This window comes from Brassica napus, chromosome A5 (assembly GCF_020379485.1).
Source record: "Brassica napus cultivar Da-Ae chromosome A5, Da-Ae, whole genome shotgun sequence".
NCBI lineage: Eukaryota > Viridiplantae > Streptophyta > Magnoliopsida > Brassicales > Brassicaceae > Brassica > Brassica napus.
In genome coordinates this window covers 18,258,522-18,282,540 of record NC_063438.1, presented here as the reverse complement: position 1 = coordinate 18,282,540, position 24,019 = coordinate 18,258,522, and the positions used below count along the sequence as shown (strand labels likewise).

The following is a 24,019-nucleotide window of genomic DNA, read 5'->3' as shown; positions in this document are numbered from 1 at the left end:
AAACGACTTGAGCTTCTTGCAGTCGTGCCTGATCATGTAACTGGAGCGAAGGATAGAGTAGCTTGGAAAGGAACCAATAATGGAAGCTTTTCTGTAAAGTCAGCCTACAGGCAGTTAACTTCTGTTGTCTCACCGAGACAGAACATGGAGAGGTTCTATCAACGTATATGGACGGTGGTTGCTCCGGAGAGAGTACGATGTTTCCTGTGGCTAGCTGGACAGCAGGTTATCATGACCAATTGTGAGAGATACAGACGGCATCTTGGAGCTACGAATACGTGTGAAGTCTGTAAGGGAGCTCCAGAGACTGTATTACATGTTCTTCGGGATTGTCCAGCAATGGAAGGAATATGGATTCGTGTGGTTCCAATGGGTAAAAGACAGATTTTCTTTACCCAACCACTACTCCAATGGCTGTTTACAAACCTGGGGGATAACCAGAGGGTAGGAGAGAGCACATGGTCCACCTTTTTTGCAGTAACGGTTTGGTGGGCGTGGAAATGGAGGTGTGGAAATGTTTTTGGAGACACCCGATTGAGCAGAGACAGAGTAAAATTTGTCAAGGAGAAAGCAACAGAGGTGACCAGAGCAACATGCGCCCTGGGAAATCAGAACAGTGCGCCGCAACGAGAGGAGAGAAGAATAGGGTGGATGGCTCCGCGAGATGAGTGGATTAAACTCAATACAGACGGGGCATCACATGGAAACCCTGGTGATGCAACTGCAGGTGGGGTGTTGAGAAACAAATTTGGAGATTGGTGCGGAGGCTTTGCAATGAATATTGGTCGATGCTCTGCTCCACTGGCAGAATTGTGGGGGGGGTGTATTATGGACTGGTATTGGCATGGGAAAGGGGGATCACAAGGTTGGAGCTAGAGGTGGATTCAGCAGTTGTGGTTGGATTTCTTAAGACAGGAATTGAGGAGACTCACCCACTGTCGTTCCTGGTACGTCTGTGCCATGGCTATCTTTCAAAGGACTGGATTGTCCGAATTGATCACGTGTATAGGGAAGCTAACCGTCTAGCCGATGGGTTAGCCAACTATGCTTTTACTTTACCATTAGGAATTCATAGTTTCGATTATGTACCATCTGATGTAATTTCGATTCTTGAGGATGATGTCTTAGGCATTTCTCGTCCTAGGCATGTAGTGATATCGTAGTTGTCGGACTTTTTTCTAATAATATAGGGAGGCTTTTCTCCCTTTTGCCCACCAAAAAAAAAATCTACTTTTTTTTTTGAACAAAAACCAAATCTACTTTCTATCTACAAACCAACTAAATAAGATAATTAATGGGTCCCAGTTTTCTCTTTCTTATGAACTTCTTCCCTTTCTCATTAACTTCTTCTTTCTCAAATCAAGTTCTTCTTTTTTTTTTTGTCAGAAGATTTGTCTTTTAAATATTTTTAATTTTGAAATGTTCAAGAAATTTTCTTTTAAGTTTAAAATTCTACATTTTTCAGTTCATCCACGACGTTCTTTAATTTTCACTAAAACAAATAACAAAAATTCCTTTCTCCGATGAAATTTCAATTACCTAACAAACATTGAGAAAAAGGTACGAAGGCAAATGAGATAGGCTTCCACGACGACCATCACCGCAAGCTTGAACCAGTAGCAAAGAAAATTACAGTTGCCGTTCTTGTGGCCGAGCTGAGAAGCATCAGTGTTGTAGAGCTCGTGACCTTAGATGACGACGGGTTTACTCCGACAGAAGACGACGGCAAGCTCATCTCTTTTTGTGAATCCCAAGCTTGAAAAGTCAGAGATTCATGGTTACAAGCTTAAAGAGACAGAGATCCTTGATAAAAAAAAGAGAGACAGAGATCCATGGCTCCATCCGAGCTCCACCGCAACAAGCTCTAATCCACCGCAGCCCTTTTTGTTCTCAACGATTTCAAATCTTCTCAATGATTTCATGTCGCCGCCGCTACCTACTAGGACCTTCTCTCGCCATGATCCTTTGCTTTGATAGAACTTCTCCCATGGTGAACTGAAACTCGAGCCTGAGATTGGGATCGAGCGAGTGTTACCCAAACAACTTCTTTTATTTACATTTTAAGCCCTTCATATTTAGCTTTATTGTCAATTGACTCCAAACTCTTGAATATACAAATTTGTCCTCTTTAATTGATCATAAACTTACAAATATGCACTTTTGCTCTTGGTATATACATATGAACACACAAGGGCAATGTATATTACAAAATAGAACCTAAAGTGACTTAAATTAACTAAATTAAAATGGTAAGTACCGTTAAAATCATAAAATATTAAAATGAAACAAATAGTGTCTAAATTCAACTAAATTAAAATGGTAAAAACCATTTAGATGTAATATATACACATAAATAAAAATTTTAATGATCTAAATTAACTAAAACAAGATACGCAAAATCATTTGAATCATAAATTATCATTATTTCTGCAATGTCCAATTCGGTGTACATGTGTTCCATTTGGTGAAACGTTGTACATGTGGACAATAAAAAAATATGTGTATACCATGACAATTTTTACCATTCAAATATTTCAAATTTAAAATGTTTCTAACAAATTTATCAGGTGTATGTGATTTCTTGCATATGTAACTAAAATGTTATCCGGTTTCTATGTATTATTATACAAACAAATTCAATATATAAGCATATATGTAATGAAACCTAACGAGATCTAAAATGAACTAAAACAAGTTACTCAAAATTGCGGAATGTACCAACAAAACTTGTGTACATATTATTTGTCGTAAAACCGTGTACATATTCATTGTTGTACATGTGGATACCGAAATGTTTGTGTGCACCATTCCATGTACATATAGATATTCAAGAATCATTGTACATGTGATCATACTTAAATATTACTGTTGAATGATGTCGAATGGTATGAAGATAACATGTCTATTATTGAATATATTTTTTCTTTGTTCAACAAATTTATATTTTCTAAATATTTACTGTATTTTTAATACAATATATGGTTTTGATGATTTTTTTTTTACAATGTGTACATGTGAATCATTGCCCAATTAACTAGTGTACATGTGATTATTGTACATATGGATAAAGAAATTTTGTGTACACAGTATCATGTACATATGACTTACATACAAATATCATTATAAACAATATACACAAGAAATAATTTATACACCATTGATATGTTATTATTTTACAGATATTTATAATCTCATTTAGCTCATATTAATCATTTTTAAGATGCATTTAAATATATACACACACATATATATATATATATATATATATATATATATATATATATATATATGGAAATATGAGACCAAATAAAATGGATTTATTTGAAAATCAGAAACATCAGTGGAAGAAACAAAATGACAGGGACCAATATTGTAAAATCAGAATATTTTTTGGGTCTGGATTGCACAATTAAAAGTCTAAAGAAAAATTCGTGAACAAATTTGAGACAAATTGAAAAATAAACAAAAGTTGAAGGACCAATTGTGAAAATAAAAACAATTCACCATTGTTGCTCCTGTGAAGCTTTTCTTTCATTTGCGACCAATACGACGATGATTTCGGAAGCCACAACTCTGTTCCCAACCATGGCAACCACGGGGAGGAGAAGACGACTTGAATTTGACACTGATTGCTGTAGAGATCTATCAGGGCGGAGCGGCAGTTTGAGGTCACCGACAGAGCTCTCCTCACTGCTCTGCCACGTTGCCCTTGGCTTATCACGGTAGCAGATTAAGTTTAAGCATGGCTGAAGATTCAAGGATTAAATGTGTTTCTACTTTTGATGATTCTATGGATGAAGAAGTGAGAAACAAAAATTTGAAGAAAAAAAATGTGCATTTATGTTTGACAGAAGCGTGTTAAGTGGGCACCTAATTCATAATTAGTGGGTCCTATTGGTTACCCATTTAGTTCTGTTTTAGTTAGTAAAGAAGATAAAGTTAAAAGAAAGTGTCTAAGGAGCTGAAAGTGTCTTAGAGTGTTATTAAAACTCATAAAGTGACCTATTATGAAAATCAAATTAACCACAATGTAAACTTATCCTCTTATATATTAATTGAGAAGTCAATTTAGTGATTTAAGTTATGTGTCGCTCATAGATAAGCTCTTTGATTAACTGTTACAATTTGATTGGTTGATGGTTTTTCATTTTTTATTTATTTAATTAAAGTTTTTAAAAGGAAACAATTCATAGAATTACCTAATCTAATCTATATTTCCAAACATACAAAATATCTTAAATATAGATGAATTAACATAATTTGTTTATAGAAATAATTAAATATCTAGATTACATTATATAAATTGATGAGATACATATAAATACATATGATACTATAGAAATAATTGTAAAAACAGTTTTTATTATGTTTATATTAATAGTTAATAAAATAAATCATAGATTTTAGAATACTGATTAATCTAAACTTAATAATATTAATTAAATTTACTCATTTACTATATATATAGTATAAAATGTGTCAAATGAATGCACAACAGTCAAATATATAATTCTAAAAAGTTCCAATAATTTCCCATGACAATGTATATATATGCATTATCACTCATATTGTTTATCTCCACGTATTATACAAAAGAAAAGTAATACAGAAAAGCGACATTCCTGAAAAAGAAAGAGTGATTTACACTATGAGTCAGTTTTTGACTTTTTATTACACAAAAGAGCAGTTTGTGCTACTATGATAGTTTTTGGGGTTAAAAACATTGTTGGCCTTGGAAAAGTGTAACCATTAGCTCTTTTTGTGTCATCCTTATAGATATAGTTAGTTTTTCATTATATGTGCTCCTAACTAAGCGTAACAACAAGAATTTTTTTTTTTTTGCTTTTGTTCTAAATTTCTTAAAATGTTGAAACCCAGAAAACGTAGAAAACATTGAACTTTTTTTGGTTTGCTTTTCTGGATTTTTTCTTGGGTTAGCATTTTTGTCGTCCTTAATTTGATCCTAAACTATTTCTGACCACCAAGACCGGAGCATCATGACTTCGCCGCCACCGCGAGTTTAGTATACTCAGCCACAAAGTCAGTTAAAAAACATCTATGTTATGGTAATTTGAGTAAAAAAATCAGTTGTTATATCAAGGATCTATCATATTTGAATGGTAATAATAAAGAAACGAGGTTGAATCAACGCAAATCATCCCAAAAATAGTGATTCATTTCTGAAAACAAAAATGGCTGCAAATTGTGTAGAAAGAAAGTGTCGATGAAGAAGAAGATATATAAAATTACAATACTACCCTTTGCTATCATAATTTCATATGTCCACAACAAAAGAATTGTGCATATCCGTGAGTCTACATGTGTACAATATAAATTGTGGCGTACATGTGTACAAAAAAATTTGGATGTATGACATAGAAATCTTTTTGTAGGTATGGTAAAAATGTACACTTTAGAATTGATTGGCCAATGATTACACGACCTTTCAATAATAAAAATATTTCTAAAAAAAATAGATAAACTTTTGTATCTCTATCATAATCTCATATGTTGAGAACGACAAAATTGTGCATATCCGTGAGTGTACATGTGTACAATAGAAATTGTGGCATACATGTGTACAAAAAAAAAACAAAACTTGCGAACGTGTACACATAATTATCAAACATGTACACATAATTAGCACTGTTCACATGTACATACATTTCCAAAACCTTACATGTACATTAGTTCACTTGTACACCTAATAGGTTTTCTAAAATGATGAGCTTGGAAATACATATTCTCTGGCCTTCTTAACTTGTATCGTGAGTGAAATCTTGTGCAGCAAGCATATCATCATAAGATGAGAACTCATCTATGTCGGTTTCACCTTCATCCCATCTACACAAGTTAAATAAACATAGTACAAAGACATTACCAGTAAAACCTCACATATTCTAGACAAATGCTAAATGAACATAATTCAGAAACATTACTAGTAAAACCTCCAAAGTATTGTCTTTCTACAGATATACTGATAGACACATCTACAAGCCCTTAAGGCTTATTTGAGTTCATCTTCCTAAGTTGGTAGCTTCCACTTTCCTCAACTACAAAACTTGATGAACTCTGCTTCTTATACGTAGCTAGAAACTCCTTCAAAGAAATAGTTGAAGAGTCATGAAGCTTATTCCTTAAGAAGATGGGTTCTTTGAAAGAGCTGAAAGAAATATATTTCAAGATCTTGTCAACATCAAATGATTCTTGTCCAAAGTCTAAAATAGCAAAAAAGAAAAGAAAACAAAGCACTAAGTTACAGATCAAATACTTCAAACTATTATATTAGAGAGTAAAATAAAATGAACAACAACAAAAAAACAAATTTACGCAAATGTAGCTTAACTTACAAAAAAAATAATCATTTTCAAGGACATGAGGACATATCCGAATCTAATGATAGAAGAGAAAGATAAATAAATCGAGAGAGAAACCGTAAGTTGTTATATTAAAAAGATTAAAAATAAATATTATTTTCATATTTAGTTAAGAATTAATTAAATTTCACTTGTTTTATGAATTAGAAGAGGTGAAACGTGTATTTGCTCCTCGCACACTTTTTTTAATTTTTTTTCCATCTATTAGCATTATATAAAGGGCAAAGCCCAATCCAAAACAACATAAAACCCAACAAAGGCATACAAAAGGACAATCAAAACACATGGGCCATCAGCCCAACCGTTCACCCAACTTGGGCCATACATCCAGGCCCAACCGATCACAGAACATGGGCCATAATTACTAACCAGCCCAAACACTAAGCCCAAACACACTGGGGCTAACTACACCGTAACCTATTGGGCCCTAAGCCCATCATCGTACTCCAGAAGGTGCCTCTTCATTCCCGCGTGATGCGTGAAACGGGACACGTGCTGAAATCCTCACTGCGAGGGACACGCGTCACCAGGCCGCCACGTCTTGACCGAACCACCGTCAGAGGGGCACGTGTCCTACAACCGAAGCCCACCCCTTCACCGGCATGCAACCTTCGTCGCCGCAATAGTCGGAGATCCGCCAGAAAACTACAACAGCTTCCGCCGGATTCAGATCAAAGCGCGATTCAACTCCACCGTGGAGCCCAAAACCGATGAAACTATAGATCTCGAGCAAACTCGATCTACGATTAGAAGAATACATCAATCATCTTCGATCGATCCAAAATCAATACAGATTTTCAGATCGAGAGTCGGTTGGACAGAGGAAGACCAAAAGTGCAGATCGAGAACTTGATTCCGGATTAAACTGGAGAAGAAGCCGGCGAAAGAACGGTGCTACCCGAGTCACGGCTTTCCCGGAGACGAAAGCCGGCGAAACCGGTGCTGTCAGAGCCACCGTTTCCCGGAAGACAAAAGCTGGCGATAGCGGTGTAAGAAGGATCACCGCTTCCCAGAATCAAAGTTACTGACCGGAGATGAGATTGTTAGAAGTTCCGGCAAAGGTTTTCTCTCAATCCTTTCTCTGTGACAAATTTAGAGAGAGGATAGAGCGAAAGGAGAGAGAAAACCTCCTTTGACTACTTTTAACAGGAAGTCCTGTAATATTTTCAAAAAGAAAAAATAGTCTTTTGACTACTTTTAACAGGAAGTCCCCACTTGACATGTGAGCTGAGAACAGGCAAGTAAAACGACACAGTATCTTTTTTTTTTTTGAATGAATGTTAAATTTTATTCATCAAAAAAGCCTTTTTACATCAAAGTGTAGACCTTAGTAAAGAAAATCCTATATTTAAACTTTGTAACTACTAACCCACCCAAGTCTCCAAAATGTTCCCAAACCTCCAGACTTTCAAAACTCAAGTCCTAGTGCTAAACCAATATTGAAGGCCAGTCTCCATGCCCTTAGCTCCTCCTGTTCTCAGTAGACTTAACTTGTTTCTAATACCCTTATCAATAAGCTTCTTCACTGCAGTCACAGGCATTGGGCTTTCTCCATGCTTAATCTTATTCCTTTCACGCCATATCACATAGATGGCGATTTGAAACCCATATCTCAAACAAAAGGATCTCTTCTTATCTCTATCAGACTGTTTAAGCAAATCCACAGTTGCATTCCAGTCAGTAGTATATGAACCCCTAAGGATGCCAAGCATAAGATACTCCCATATTTGAGAAGAGTAGGAGCACTCAAAATACAGATGACTTCGGGACTCTGCAGCATTCTTACAAAGGGCGCAAGTAACATCAACTCCACTATTCCATCTCACAACCCTGTCCATAGTAGTTAGCCTATCCAGCATGGCTAACCAAGTAATAAAAGCATATTTAGGTGTAATCTGCGAGAACCAGACAGCATGTACCCAATCAATATGATCATAAGAGGTACGAGTTAAAAACCAAGTCTCCTGGGTAGAGAACTTGTCTTTAAAACCTGATCTTCTCCTCCAGAGACTGACATCTTCCACATTAACCCGCAACCTCTCTTTAACAGCAACCATCTCAGACTCAATGGCATTTAACAACTCAGTACGATGCCTTCTTCTACGTCTAACACAGAGAACAGCTTCAGCTACTGTAGCTTCATTACTAATCCCCAAATCAATAACGCCTCTTGGCCCCAAAATCTCAACCAGGACACCCTTAGTAGACCAATTGTCATACCAAAAAGAAGTATTACATCCATTCCCAACTTCTTTTTTATAAAAACCCTTTGCAATATCTCGAAGTTTAATCATTTTTCTCCACATCCAAGAACCAGCCTGAGTGTCTTCTTTCACTTCCCAAAAACACTTCTTCTTCAGTAGGTTACGTTGTAACCATTGCCCCCATAATGAAACCCCAGACAGCAACCTCCAAATTATTTTCAACCCATAGACTCTATTCACTTCTTTTAATGATCTGATCCCCAAACCACCCTCAGACTTTAGCTTACAGACATCCTTCCAAGCAACCTTAGCTCCTGAGGATTTAAGTGCCGGTCCCGACCAAAGAAACGAGGCACATAGCTGCTCAACCTCCTTAATACACTTACTTGGTAATCTGAAGACAGTAGCCCAAAAATTTGCTATACTCACCAACACTGCCTTGATCAATTGTAGACGACCAGCGTAGGAAAGGAATCTACAAGTCCACATATTGATCTTGCTACGAATTTTTTCCACCAGAGGTAAGTAGTCCTGCCTTCTCATAGACTTAGTCATAAGCGGTAAGCCCAAATACCTAACAGGAAGACTTCCTACAGCAAAGGGGAAATCCAACAAAATTCTACTACGCTCATCTGCTGAAACACCTGCCATGTAGAGAGTCGACTTCTCAATGCTGATCTTTAGCCCCGACCACTTGGAAAATTCATCAAAGACTGATAAAACCCCCTCAATAGAATGCTTAGACCCCTCTACAAAGACCATGAGGTCATCGGCAAAGCAGAGATGAGTTAATGAGATAGACTTACAACGCGGATGAAAATTGAACTTCTTCTCCCCAACTGCTTTGTCTATCTGGAGAGAAAGAACATTCATGCAAAGTACAAACAAATATGAGGATAGGGAGCATCCCTGACGAAGACCTCTTGAACTCTGAAAATAGCCTGCAAGCTCACCATTTACTTGGACTGAGAAAGAAGGAGTAGATATACAGAGCTTAATCCAGTGAACAAACCTTCCAGGAACTCCTATAGCCTCCAAACTTCTCAGCACAAACTCCCATTGAACTGAGTCAAATGCCTTGGATATATCAATTTTCATAACACACCGGGCTGTAATGTCTTCCTTATGATATCCCTTAACCAGCTCCGAGGCTAATAGAACATTTTCCATCAAGAGTCTTCCCTGGATAAAAGCAGATTGATTTGCTGAAACAATCCGAGGCAGAAGAACTTTCAGCCTATTAGCTAGAATCTTCGATACCACCTTGTACAGAACATTACAGCAGGCAATAGGTCTATAGTCTCTCATCACCATTGAGTCTAACTTCTTAGGAACCAGAGCGAGAACAGTTGAATTTACCCCTTTAGGCAAGAACCCGAATCTGAAAACCGACTGAACAGCAACCGTAAAGTCATGAGCAAGTACCGGCCTAGTCTTTTTAAAGAATTCACAAGGGAAACCATCCGGGCCAGGAGATTTATTTGAAGGCATCACAAATAGAACTTTACGTATCTCTTCATCCGTGACTTCCTCCTTTAGCTTCCTACAATCCTCCATATTACATCGAAAATCAATTAACTGCTCAAGCTCTTCAGTAGTAGCCCCATGGAAATCATCAGTAGACTGGTTAAGAAAATCTGAGAAGAACCTTTCTGCCTCAGCTTTTATCTCCAAATGAGTAGAAGCTATACTTCCATCCTCCCGTCTGATTTCTCTAATAGAGTTCTGAGCTTTCCGAGTTCGTATGGCATTGTGAAACGTTTTGTTAATCTCCAACCAATGAAGTTTTGCACACTGTTTTAGATGATCTTCCTCTAGCCCAGCAACATGAACCCATCGCTCATAAGCCTCAGATTCCTCTTTAACCAGATCATCACTTGGATTCAACAAAGTTTGCTTCTGCTTTTCACACAAAGTATCGTAAGCCTCCTTAGCCCTTTTAGTCAAATTTCCAAGCTTATCTCTCCCAAGATCTCTGATTAAAGGCTTCAGATTCTTTAGTTTTTTAGAAAGTCGGAACATCGCCGAGGTTGAATGAAATAAACTTGGAGTAGCGTCCCAGTACTCCTTGACCATCGGTAGAAAATTATCCAGACTCCCAATGGCATTTACGTACTTAAACGGTCTTCTAAGCTTTACATCTGGTGGATAAAACTGAATTTTGCAACGCAAATGATCAGAACAACCACCAGACTCAAAAACTGAATAAGCGCTTGGAAATCGCAGCATGGCCACATCATTCATTAGAACTCTATCCAGCTTCTTGCAAATCACCCCTTCATCTCGCTTGTTGCACCAAGTAAACAATGGACCCTGATAACCCATATCAGCAAACCTACAATGCAGAGCCATACTCTGAAAATCCCTCATCCCTCCTGAAACTCTCCCCTGACTAGATAACCCCAAACTTTCCTCCACATCCAAAATTTCGTTGAAATCACCCATTATCACCCAAGCTTTATTTTTAAACAAAGCACAGTTCTGATGATGACAAAGATCATCCCACAGCTCTTTCCTTCCTTCAACCAAGTTGCTGACATAAATAAATGAACAATTGAACACCTCTTGATCTCGCAACCCAACTGAACACGTTATTAACTGACCTGATTTGAACACCGGAATAATACAAACAGAATCCTTCCAAACCACCCAAACTCTCCCACCCAAGCTATATTCATAATTAGTCATATATGACCAATCACCAAACACCTTCTCAATAATTCCTCTCACCTTATTTTCTTTAACTCTTGTCTCTATAATGCAACCAAACTCCAAACGACACAGTATCTCCGTTTTGCACTCTCGAGAAAGTGAAAAAAGCTTTCGCCGCACCGCCTGAGAGAAACAAAAACAAAAAAGTCTGATTCTCGGAGACCAGCAGCACCTTCTTCTTCTTCGTCGAATCAGTTTTTCGTCTCTACGGCGAGAATCTGATACTGCGTAGATTCCCTTCCCCGACGTATAATAATAATAAAGCATGGCGTCGCTAGCTCTGACTTCTCCTCCCGGCGTGAAGGTTCCATCGTACCTTGCCTCCTCGTCTTCGTCTCTCTTCTCCCGCTCCTCGATTTCCAATTCGGCGGTGAGCAGTCTTGTATCTTCTTCGAATTCAATCATACACATTACGTACGTAAACGTGTATGTATTATAGACTGTGTTGGATGCTGCTACAGTAATGAATTCAAAAAATCTTATTATGTTTGTTATCTGATTTGGTCTGTGGAGATGAGCGTAATGCATTTATGTTTTAGAACCCACATACGTAACTGAAGGGTATAGCCATCATAATATGTTTTAACAGAACCTAATTTACCCTTATAGTTTATCAAAAACCCATTAAAGCATTCTACTACTTCTTCTTCTTCAATGAAGTTGAATTCCTCACACCGAACATCAAAACAAACTAGTATTCGAGAATACGGCCATGAAACACCTGTAAAACCCGAGTAATACAAAATCCCATTGATGCATATCCCTTCATTCGGACCTTGGTGGGGTAAAGAGCAGTGGATATTTCTCCATCTCAGTTCTCCACTTCCTAACGTTAAAATTCTCTGAACATTATAATCAGTGAACATTACCTTGAATTGCCTGTCAACGGGATCAAACCCTAAAAAGCTTGTCGAGTCACCAAAACAATTTAGTATCAGTTTAGGTAATAAATCATATTGTCATGTGCTAGGGTTACATATCACATGCACTATATACAATTCCGTTTCCTTGCGGATCCACCTAGATTGACGGAAACACATCATACCAGAGGCGTAGCTGCAAAAGTACGGTCGCATGTCTTCCAAATACTTCATATAAGAATCAGCGGTAACTACGCGAGCCGACTTATCTGATGAATAATGAGGCTGAGGGGACGAGAAGAATCTCCAAATGTTATTATATGATCCTTGAATGGCGAATCAGAGACGTGGACGAGACGAGGACCTAGTCAGGAACAATTCTCTGAAATCTTGACTGTTCAGTATTGACGCCCATAGCTTCGACACGCAACAACATACGGCTACTGATTTTGCAGGCAATCTGGAGAATATCTCGACAATGAGATCAGTCGGCATGGAATTCATCATGATCGCTGCTGTATAACACACAGAGAGAGAGAGATACAATGAATACTAATTATAAGATAAGAGTCTTGGCGGAGACTCCGATGTATATCCTCCTAGGGGCTAAAGGGCACATATGTACTGTGTGATAAGTGAAGGCGTTTTCCAAAACCTGTTTTTGTGTAATCAAACCGGTTTGAATTTCAGATCAAACACTTAACCATTGACTTTATTATCGTGGTAAACCGGTTTTGATTTTGATTGAATCTATACTATTAAAGCAGGATCCTATTGTCCACATCTATATTGGGCCATTTTTTTAAGATCCAGCCCACATCATATCTCTCTTGGGTCATTTGGACTGATTAAGAAATCAGATTCAATTCTCACTTTTTTTCCTTTGGGCCATTGAATCCAAGTTCAAATAATTTTTTTCAACTATTTTTAATTATTATTATTTTTTCTTTTCTTAATATAATTTAAGCATTCATAAAAAAAATTGAATTTTTTCATTGAAAAGTATATATAAATCTTTATTAAAAGTATAAATTTTTTTTATTAAAATATTAACCACATAATAAAATTAATTTATCAGAGTTATACTAACTTAATTCATTAAAGAAATAAAATTTAAACATAAATAGTCATTTAAAATGAAATACGATAAATAAAGATAAAAAGTTTAAGTCTTTTATAAAATAAAACACAAATACATGAAAATATGACATTTACTAAATATTTGTCAATTGAAAAAAAATAATAATAAATACGCGCTTTGAAAGCGCGGATCAAAATCTAGTTAATCATTAAAATCCCACTGGTTTCCCTCCCATTAAAACAAAGTGTACCATAGAATCAAGATTTTGGTGAAAGCTCTTAATTAATTTGATGGTTTGATTAAGAGTTAATTAATACTTTTACACTAAAAAACAAATTATATATATATATATATATATATATTAAAAAGATATTTATATGAGATTTTCATCGTGACGCAAAGAGTATTGTCAGACATGGACTCTGGAAATCGACTTAGGGTATTACTACAAAATCAAGATATCTTGAAACGCAAAAAGTATTGTCAGACATGGACTCCGTAAATATGTTTTCTCGTAGTGCTTATACTATTATCATTCTCTACGATCACAAATTGTAGACTTCTTGCAACAATAGTCTACTTCGAATATAAATATTTACAGAGTAATAATTCATAACATATAGTTTTAATAGTCATTTTATTATTTATATATTCACAACCCAAAATACAGAATGATAGGCAGACTGATAATCTTCTTTCTTAAAAAAATCCCTATAGTTTTTTCTTTTGAACTGGAAAAAAAACATCAAACCGAAGACAAACCGCTACATAGAAGTCTAGCTAATCAAACTAAGACATGGTTACGATTGCATATCTTAATCAGTCTCAGCCTCCACCTCCGCCTCCACCACCACCTCCACAGCCACCGCCACCGCCTCCACCACCACCACCACCACCTCCACAGCAACCGTCTCCACCACCACCTCCGCCTCCACAATCACCGTGATCACCACCACCTCCGCCTTCAATGTCCTCATCACCACCTCCTCCTATACCGACTCCAGTCACACATGATCCAATGCAAATGCGCGTAAGAACCCCAAAAGCAAAAATGACAACAAATACGATTATGACATATTATTTGTATAGAATGCATGTTACACAACACAAGTTGAGGAGGCTTGAGACTTGAGTTGAGAGTAATGATTGATGTCTCTACGTTAACTATTAAGTCTCGATGATATATAACACATATTTGTTTTTGTCTCTGATGTTTTCCTGTATACAAATAACGTGTTTAGGTTGTCCATTGACTAATTAGACTTTTAATATTTATATGCTTACATTCAAAAGACAGTTTGCTTTTGTTGTTCAAAGATTTAGTCATGGATAAAACTTGAATAAAATGTAACCTGTGAAGCTTTTGACGCCAAATATTATATGATAAATCTTGTAACTGGATTTGAATTCCAATTGTTTTATTACGCTGAACCAAAGAGGCATCATCACATTAATGATCATTGCAGCTCTAGTCAGTGGCGGAGGTACGTTGAAGGGAGGGGGGTCAACTGACCCCTATGATTTTTCAGAAAATAAAACTTTTCTTGTATTTTTGTAAGAAAAATTAACAAAATGTTGTAAAATTTGTTTATTGACCCCCCTAATATTTGCTAAAAATCAGTTTAAAGCCAAGATTTTCCAAACCAATAACTATATTGACCCCGGTAAATACTGTGGCTGCCTCCGCCACTGGCTCTAGTTGAGAAAATACGACTTGACCGTACCGAACACAACAGAGCCATGAGTGTGTTTTGTTGAATCGATCGTCAGAAAAAGGAGTAGGCCAAAATTAGGATATATTCTGGGGAAATAAAATTTCCATAGAAGAGAAGCAAATGAAAGACTTTCATAAAAATTTCGTAGAATCGAGAATAATCTTTCATCTTGCTTCTCAGTTCATTGTCATTGGCACTGCGGAGGCGTTTCACTCGTTGGACTCCAAGAGTACTTCTACGACAAAGTCCCATATTGTATGAGAAGCTTAGGTATAGCATTTTACCTAAGCGTGCTAGGCGCAGGTAAGCTTCCTTAACAATCTAGTGATCACAGTCATTGATTCTCTAGCGGATGATTTCTCGACCAAGCGTTGGTTCGGTAAGACCTTGAACCACAGTGGGTTGGACTGGTTACTGGTTGCTAGCTGGTCTAACCGCTGCCAATATGTGCGTCTTTATGATTGTGGCAAAAAGATGTCCTTACAAAAGCGTGCAGTCAAGCCAAGTCTTAGCTGATTGATTCGTCCGTGTCTGTTGCCTAAATATATAATTTTCTTAAAAACTCATAATGTAACTTCTTCTTCTTTGTGCCTTTGCAACAATGACCATCACACATTATAGATTTCTTCCAACCATAGACTGCTTGATTAAAATATGTACTTGGTGACTTTCCGTGTTCATATAAAGTAAAATATTTATAAAATAAATAAATTAAAATAAGTAGTTTTTGAACTTTTGATAGCAATTTTAATTATTTAGATGGATATTCACAAATCACAACTACAAAACATTTATTTTACAACAAACAACCGTACGTGAAACATGCAAAACATTAATTTTACAACTTATGGGAGCAGTCTGCGCTACTTCTTACCTTCGGTTTTAAGAAGTCACTAGATTCTGACCCGCCCTTCAAAGAGCGGGTATATTTTTTGTTATATATATATATATATTTTTTTTTTATTTTAAAATTAATTTCATATTTGTATTTTTCTTTGTAATCATATTTATGTATTTATTTGTAATCATATTTGTGTTTTTCTTTGTAATTCTATTCATCAAAATAAAATGTATTTTGTAAATTTTGACCCAATGAAATAAAATCTACGTTACCGATTAACGTTTTGACGATAACCTTTTCATTTATCTAAATTTTTAATTATATATATAATTAATGGTTACATGAACTATTTTAGTTGGTATATTAGATGGATTAAGATTTTAGGCGAGAGTTTTGACCCGCAGAAAACATAATATTATTTTAATTTAAATATTTACAGAAATGTCATTTTCAGTTTTATTTCTCATTTTAATGTTTAGTTTTTGAATTTATATCTATAAATAGAAGGGGAGAATATATTTTATGTTATCAAATATAATCAAAGTTTAATCCTATTAAATATAATTTTCAATATTCATAACATTTAGTTTTTGATCTGTTAATTGTCACCTATACAGTTATTGTAAATTTAATTTGATATATATTTTTACTAAATAACCTATGTTATTTTAAATAAATCTGAAATATTTAAGAATGATCAAACAATTTGTATTACTATATTTGTATCAAAGTAGGATAATACATTTATTTAAGTCATCTCACTTAATTTTAGTTTTATGTTTAACGTTATAAAATTTAAATAAGATAGTTCTTTTTTATTTGCTCTTCTTATTAGTAAAAACTTTGGACAAAACTCATATATGATAATTTTTATTCAAAATATATTTATAAATATTTTTGTTAGGTATTGAATTACAATATTGAAACTGACATTTATATGAATTCCGATTTATCCAAGGTTGATAGTTAGTAATTGGGTGGTTAGTTATTAAGTTTTTGAACTATGCGTTGAAAACAAACAGTTTTTTTTTGGTTAAATAAAAAAATGTGAATGTTTCTATGCATTGGTTAATTTAATTTATAGCAAAATCCTACCTTTTGATGCGTGTATGTTTTGAATATATTGATTAATTAAAATACTAAATATATTGATTATATATTATTTGGAGTAATGTAAATGAAACAAATATATTGAAAAACAAAATCTTAAGATTAATATTTGATGTATTAGACATACTTGATTTCCTTATATATTAGTTTAATATAGTAAAAGAATTTGTTAATATATTTGTTTATATATCCAAATTTATTTAGTTTTTGTATTGAATATTTCAGATTGTAATTTTAGAACTTAAATATCAATCAAAACCTGTTCGAATGACTTTTATTATTTAGACCTCATTTTCAAAATTTTAACGAAAAGAATAGTTGTCTACTTATAGTAGTTTGTATATAAAATTTTGAAGACGATATACTTATAGGTAATAGGAGATAGACCTTATATTATAATATTGCAGTTCTAATAATAATCTATGAAAATTTAAGCCTTCTATAAAAAAAACATAATACGAAATCTTCCAAATGTCCACAATGTCTGATATACTTTGTTTTTAACAGTGTTGATATTGATATATAGCACGTGAATTAATGGTAGAAGTCAACCTATTATAATTTCTTGCTCTGATATATCTATTATCTGTTCCTTTAATATAGGGTTAGTGGGTTAGTTTACAAAAACAAATATAGGGTTAGTGGATTACGGATATATTATTTGCTTAAAACTAATATGTATATCCACTTATGTAAAGAAAATAATAGTTGGACATAACATTTATCAATAGGTCATGTTACTGTTTTAATAGAATAGATAATTATATACACAGAGTGCTAATCTTCTTCTTAAAGATCCGTATAATTCTAACAAAATAAAGAAATTGTCCTATAACACTTAGAAATGACCCGTAAGAAGCAAACAATAAATATCAAACCGAGGTATGGAACGTGGGATGTTCAACGGGTACGGCATCTGTTTGTAGAGGAAGATGCCAATCAGATTCTGGAAATGAGGCCACAACTAAACCGTCATGATACAATGGTCTGGGGCTTCAGCAGGAATGGATTGTATGACTCTCAAAGCGGCTACAAGCTACTGCATCTCCTACAAATTGTTGAAAATCCTCTAGCCGCACCCTCCTTGCCTCCTATTGAGCAACGGCTCTGGTCTAATTTATGGAAAGTGAAGACGATGCCTAAGATCAGACACTTCCTGTGGAGAGCATTAGCCGGTGCCTTAGCCGTAGCTGAAAGACTGAGATCGCGAGGGATCCCGGTAGACACGACATGTAAGTTATGTCATGCACAGCCTGAGACTATTTGTCATGTGCTTTTCCATTGTCCGGTAGCGAAGGAGATTTGGAGACTATCAGAGTTTCCTATGCCAGCAGCTGGTTTCTCTACAAACTCGGTTTTCCTGAACTTTCATCACCTGTTGGAGACATGTAAGCGAAGTAGGTTGGAGGAGAGAACTCGCTTGGTATTTCCATGGATTCTTTGGAACATATGGAAATCTAGAAACAAATTTGTCTTTCAACAAGTGAACGTAGGGGCAGAAGAGATATGGAGAAAAAGTCAGTTGGAGTTTGAAGCTTGGAATGCGGCTAACGTGGGTGACAAGGAAGACATTGATGAGAATGTGGGTGAATCTGCTTTAGCTTGCTGGCGAAAACCATGTCCAAGTTTCATAAAATGTAACGTTGGTTCGTCTTGGATAGATGCAAACCGAAATTGTGGGGTCGCTTGGCTGACACAGAATCATTTGGGTGTTTCGTTAATACACAGCCGTCGCTCATACTCAATGGTGGCATCGTAACTAGAGGCTGAGTTGCTAAGTTTTCTGTGGGCCGCAGAGAGCCTATCGACGCTGTGACATAAAATTGTGGTGTTTGAATCTTCATCATATTTGGCGGGAGAAGCAGTTTTGAATCCTGATAATTTTCCTATGTTTCATGGGTTGATTGACGCGATAAGAGAGAAGCTGTCTAGGTTACAACTGTGGTCTATAGCTTATGTACACAGCGGAGCAAACCAATGCGCGGAGGCCATTGCTCGTAGTGTGACAAGAGATCAGCGTTATGCTTCGTATGTGGGGAAAGATGGACCTTCTTGGTTATTGCCTATGATTCATGCAGATGCTGTTCGAGCGGACAATGGATACTAAGAAGGATCTTGTGTCTTGTTTACAGCTCATTTGAAGCATTTCATTATCCTCTCAACGGTGATGGGTGCAAACAAAGGAGATGGTGTTGGTTCTTAGTAGTTTTTTAATTTCTGGAGTTGGGGGCCCTGTTGGTTCCACCATACTCTGTTTCTTCCAAGAATGTTGTTCTGGTTTTTATAAATTGATTACAAAGCGTTAAAAAAAAAAAAGAAGTCTAGCTAATCAAACTAAGACCTGGTTACGATTCATTTCTTAATCATTCTCCGCCTCCACCACCACCTCCACAGCCACCGCCTCCACCACCACCTCCGCCTCCCCAGTTACCGCCTCCACCAAAACCTCCGCATTCACAGTCACCGTCATCACCACCAACACCACCTCCGCCTTCAGTACCCCCACTGCCACCTCCTCCTATAACGACACCCGTCGCACATCCATTGGATATGGCTATAAGAACCCCCAGAGCAAAAACGACAACAAAAACGATTATGAAGATTATTGTTGAGAAATGCATGTTACACAACACAAGCTGAGGCTTGAGTTGAGAGTGATGATTGAAATCTCGACGTTATATATTAAGTCTTGATGATATATAACTCATATTTTTTTTTTGTCTCTGATGTTTTCCTGTAAATAAATAACGTGTTTAGGTTGCATTGACTTAGACTTTTAGTATTTATATGTTTACATTCAAAGATATAGGTTTTTTTGTAAAATCATTACAAGGTTTAGTTACGGATAAAACTTGAATAAAACGTAACCTCTGAAGCTTTGACGCCAAATATTATATGACAAATCTGGTAAAATGGTTTTGAATTTTTTTTTTGCAAAAGAAAATGGATTTGAATTTCAATTGATGTTTCTACGCTGAACCGATGTGTCATCTCTCACGCGGTCTCTGACCAGATACAAACATTACGCACATTTGATTTTTGACCGATCTATTGAATTTTGGTTTAAATTTCTATACACTTGGAAACAAACCCGCACATTCGCGCGGGCAATTCAATTCTCTAGTGGAAATTTTAGTTATTTGATATTAATAAATCGTATTTACAAAATACTCATATTCAACAAAATTTATTTATTTTAAAATACTTATCATCAATCAAAAATTTCATAAATCAAAAATAATTCTAATGATAATGAAGTAACTACAAGACTAGTGTATAAGATATTGACAATACTCAAAAGAAGAACATGCAAATATCATTATTGAAAAATATCAATTTCTGGATGTGAAGTTTTTTATTACAATATACACCCTGATTTCGAAAAAATAACAGATTGATTAAAGATTAAAAATTATATGACTGGTGCAGAGAATCTAATGGTAATACACCTAGAAATTGCATAGAATAATATTATTGCTTGGTTTATCATAATATATATTTTTAACAAAAAATGACCTTTTTAGAGGGACACAAATGAGAAAAAAAAAAGTGACTATTTAGAGCCAACTTTTTCCATGCCTCCATTATCTCTAGAGATAATCTTCTATAGGTCTATCAAATCTCCTATACCCTCATTGCTTTATTGAAACATGAATATCCGGTTTTGCCCTTTTCATTTTCGAAATTATTTTTTAATAAAAATTTCAAATTTTTAAATTTTGAAAATTTCAAAATTTCAAATTATACGGTATAGTTTTACTGAGTTATACTTCATTCTACTGGGTAATACTGATGCTTAGTTATACTGAATTATACTGGTTATACTATGTTATACTGAGTTATATTGAGTATTAATTACTAAGTATTACAAGTAAGTACTACTGAGTGGTACTACTAAGTGCAGTTAGACCAAGTTCTACTGAGTTATACTGTGTAAAACTAATTACTACTCGAGTTAGTTATACTGTGTTCTACTAGTTATACTATGTTCTACTAAGTATTACTGAGTTATACCAAGTACTACTGAGTTCTACCAAGTACTACTGAGTTTTACTAAATACTACTGAGTTAGTTGTACCGAGAGTAATACCAAGTTATACTGAATCCAGATCTGGAGATGAAAATCAATTACAAACAAGAAGGAACAAGAACAATAAGAACCCTAAATCATAAAAACCAAGAAATATATTTAACAACCCTAAATCGAAAAACACCAGAACAATAAAAACCCTAAAACTAAGTAGATCTTAAGAATATCTGATCTCTTTCTCTGTTTTTGTCACCTTCTTCGTCGCCACATCAGGCTGAGCCACCGTGGATCTGTTTCTTTTTCTGGTTTTCAGATCTAATATCAGGTTCAACCACAAGCACTTTATAACCGCTGTAACTTCTCTGCCATCTTTGATTATGTAGTTTTAGATATAAAACGAAGAAAGAAAGAAGAAATCTTCACTATTGGATTTTACATCGAAGAAAAAGGAGAAGAAACAAAAAAAAAGGTTGCAGAGAGGAAGAGAAAAGACGCCGTAGAAGAAGAGAGAAAGAAAAGGAAAAATTGGAGAACTAGTAAATAGAAACTGATTCATAGATATAATAATCAGGGACAAAAATGTAATCAACTAGATTTTCGAATTAAAAATAATTCAAAAAGAAAATAGTTTTTACCAAAGTCCTTCAGAGATTGTCTTATAAGATAAAGAGGCAATAGAAGTGTTGTCTCGACTATTTAAGAGGTGTAACTACTTATAAGAATGTGGACATTAATTTTTAGTCCTAACCCTATGTAATAAGTCATATTTAAAATAAATTAATCTAAAATATCTAATTAGGATTTTTCTTATAGGAAATGATGATGTAAGAAAATTTGAAAGTGAGTTTCCTCCAAAATTTAACCCCGAAATACAAAAGAAAATTAATCAACATTAGATAGGAAACAATTGATGTATAAAATATTATGCAATGGAAACATAGTGTCAAATATAAATTGCAGAGATTTCTCTAAGGGCATCTCCAACCCTACTCTATTTTTGACTCCAAACTCAATTATGAAGTAAAATCTTCTCCAACCCCACTCCATATTCAACTCCAAAATGGAGTAATAGCTAGGGTTACTCCATTTATGGAGTAATCTTACCCATTACTCCATTTTGGAGTTGAACTTTTTATATTTATGAAATGGTCTTTTTGATTTTTAATGTTTTTATTTCATACTTAAAATAACATAATAACATAAAAAAAATATATCCACAAAAGATTACTACTTTATAGTTTACAGAAAATATGCATAAACTCATAAAAGTCAAAACTAAGAATAAAAATATAAAATAAATATAATATAATATAAATAAGTAATTTAATAATTAATTCAGTAAATTGTTTTCGAAACTACCAAAAGCGGTGAAGTATTATTCAAACGGAATAGATGAGTTTTTAATTTTGTGGGTCAATATTTTGATTGATAACATTTGTACTTGTTGAACTTGATATATGCACAAACCAACAATATGACCCAATACATAATTCAAATTACAAAACAAAACTTTATTTTTTCTTTACGTTCTTCTAATGCATAAAAATATTTTTGAATTAGAAAAATTGCATATGATAAAATCTGCACGAATTGAAATTGGAAGATAATCTCTAGTTGTATTTTTAATGATAAATATTTAATTTAAATAAAATATATTATTATAGAAATTTTGTAAACATAAAATAATTGGGTTAATTGTTAATATTTTATAAGTTGAAGGTACTAATAACAATTATTAACTAAATGAAAAAAAAATCCTTTTGTTTGGAGTAAAAATGGAGTAATACATTGGAATAAAATCCAACTCTATTTTGGAGTTACACCATTTTGGAGTAAAATTTGGAGTAATACATTAGAGATGCTCTAAGATAAAAATATGTTTAAGACGTTCGCTAAATGGAGTGTAATGATCTATCAAAGTTAAGCTTGCCTCCCTAAATTGTATATTGTAAAAGAATAAAAATAATAAAGCAAACAATGCTTTGTAAATTAATTTCAATTGGTCTAAATCAATTTAAATTAGTATAAACCGATCTAAACTGGTATAATTTTTTTTTAATTACACAATAATTTTAGTGCAAATCCACAATTTTATACTATTTTTTGTTGATGTGATTTTTATAATTCATCAAAACGATTTTATAAATAAAGCTAAAAACTTAAATATCTAATGTAGATGCAAAATATTTAAAATAAATCAATAATTTTTTGGGAGTAATTAGAAGATAAATTTGTGTAGAGTTTGTGAATTTTAAGAATTGATATATTTTAAAAGTTATGTAGATTGTGAAAATTTATATACATCGACTTATTAAGATTTTTGAAATCTAAGAACCAATAACAATGAAATCTAAAAATTTTCAAAATTCGTGATAATTCACTTACCAATAACATCATGTTTATATTTTTTTTTGACCCCAACTACTACTTTGCCACGTGCATTCGTCTGGGCTTTAATCACTTCTTTTTCGGTCATCGACCCTTAATGATTAAAGTTGATCTTCTTTTGAGTAACAAGCCTTTCAAGGTTATGAACAAGGCAAATCTATTAGCACTACATAAAAAACAGTGGATATTTAGATCATTTACTGTTGAAATATAACTTTTCTTACAATTCATTCCTGTAGCCAACCCAGTTAACATTTCTTGTGAAATAGTAGAACGAAAAATAATTTTATCAGTTTCAATTTCAAAAAACTCTTTCAGCTGTGCGACCGATACTGAAATAATCAACCTGTGTTTTGATAATAATATTTCATTTAAAAAAAAAAAGGTCGAGCACTCGGTAGACTTTTGAATTTCCATGAATATTGATTCTTGAACTATGTTTAAATGCGTACCGTTCTGTAAAGAAACTTCAAAATTTAAACATGATGTTCTCAAAGTATCACTTTTAGTTTTTTTAAATCAAACAAAAATCCAAAAGACCAAGTTTTTTCATATATTTGAAATTGTTCAAATCTGGACCGATGGAGGTCACCAAATGAAGAACCAAAAATGTATATCATCTTCTCGACTCTCTTTAACATGTTTAGGTGTGTGTATTCATGAAAACTCTCATAAAACTTGGTCTTAAAACCTAGATAACA

At 34.4% G+C, this 24,019-nt stretch overlaps 1 protein-coding gene across 1 annotated transcript; it reads right to left on the bottom strand.

The window, feature by feature from the left end:
* Positions 1-19,263: 19,263 nt before the first annotated feature.
* Positions 19,264-19,521, bottom strand: LOC125608641 (glycine-rich protein 23-like). Its single transcript, XM_048779075.1, has one exon. The coding sequence runs from the start codon at positions 19,519-19,521 to the stop codon at positions 19,264-19,266; it is 258 nt and encodes an 85-aa protein (XP_048635032.1).
* Between the last annotated feature and the right edge of the window lie 4,498 nt (positions 19,522-24,019).

Excerpts from the sequence above, each read along its gene's own strand:
- LOC125608641 (XM_048779075.1), bottom strand. The coding sequence starts at position 19,521 with ATGCATTTCTCAACAATAATCTTCATAATCGTTTTTGTTGTCGTTTTT.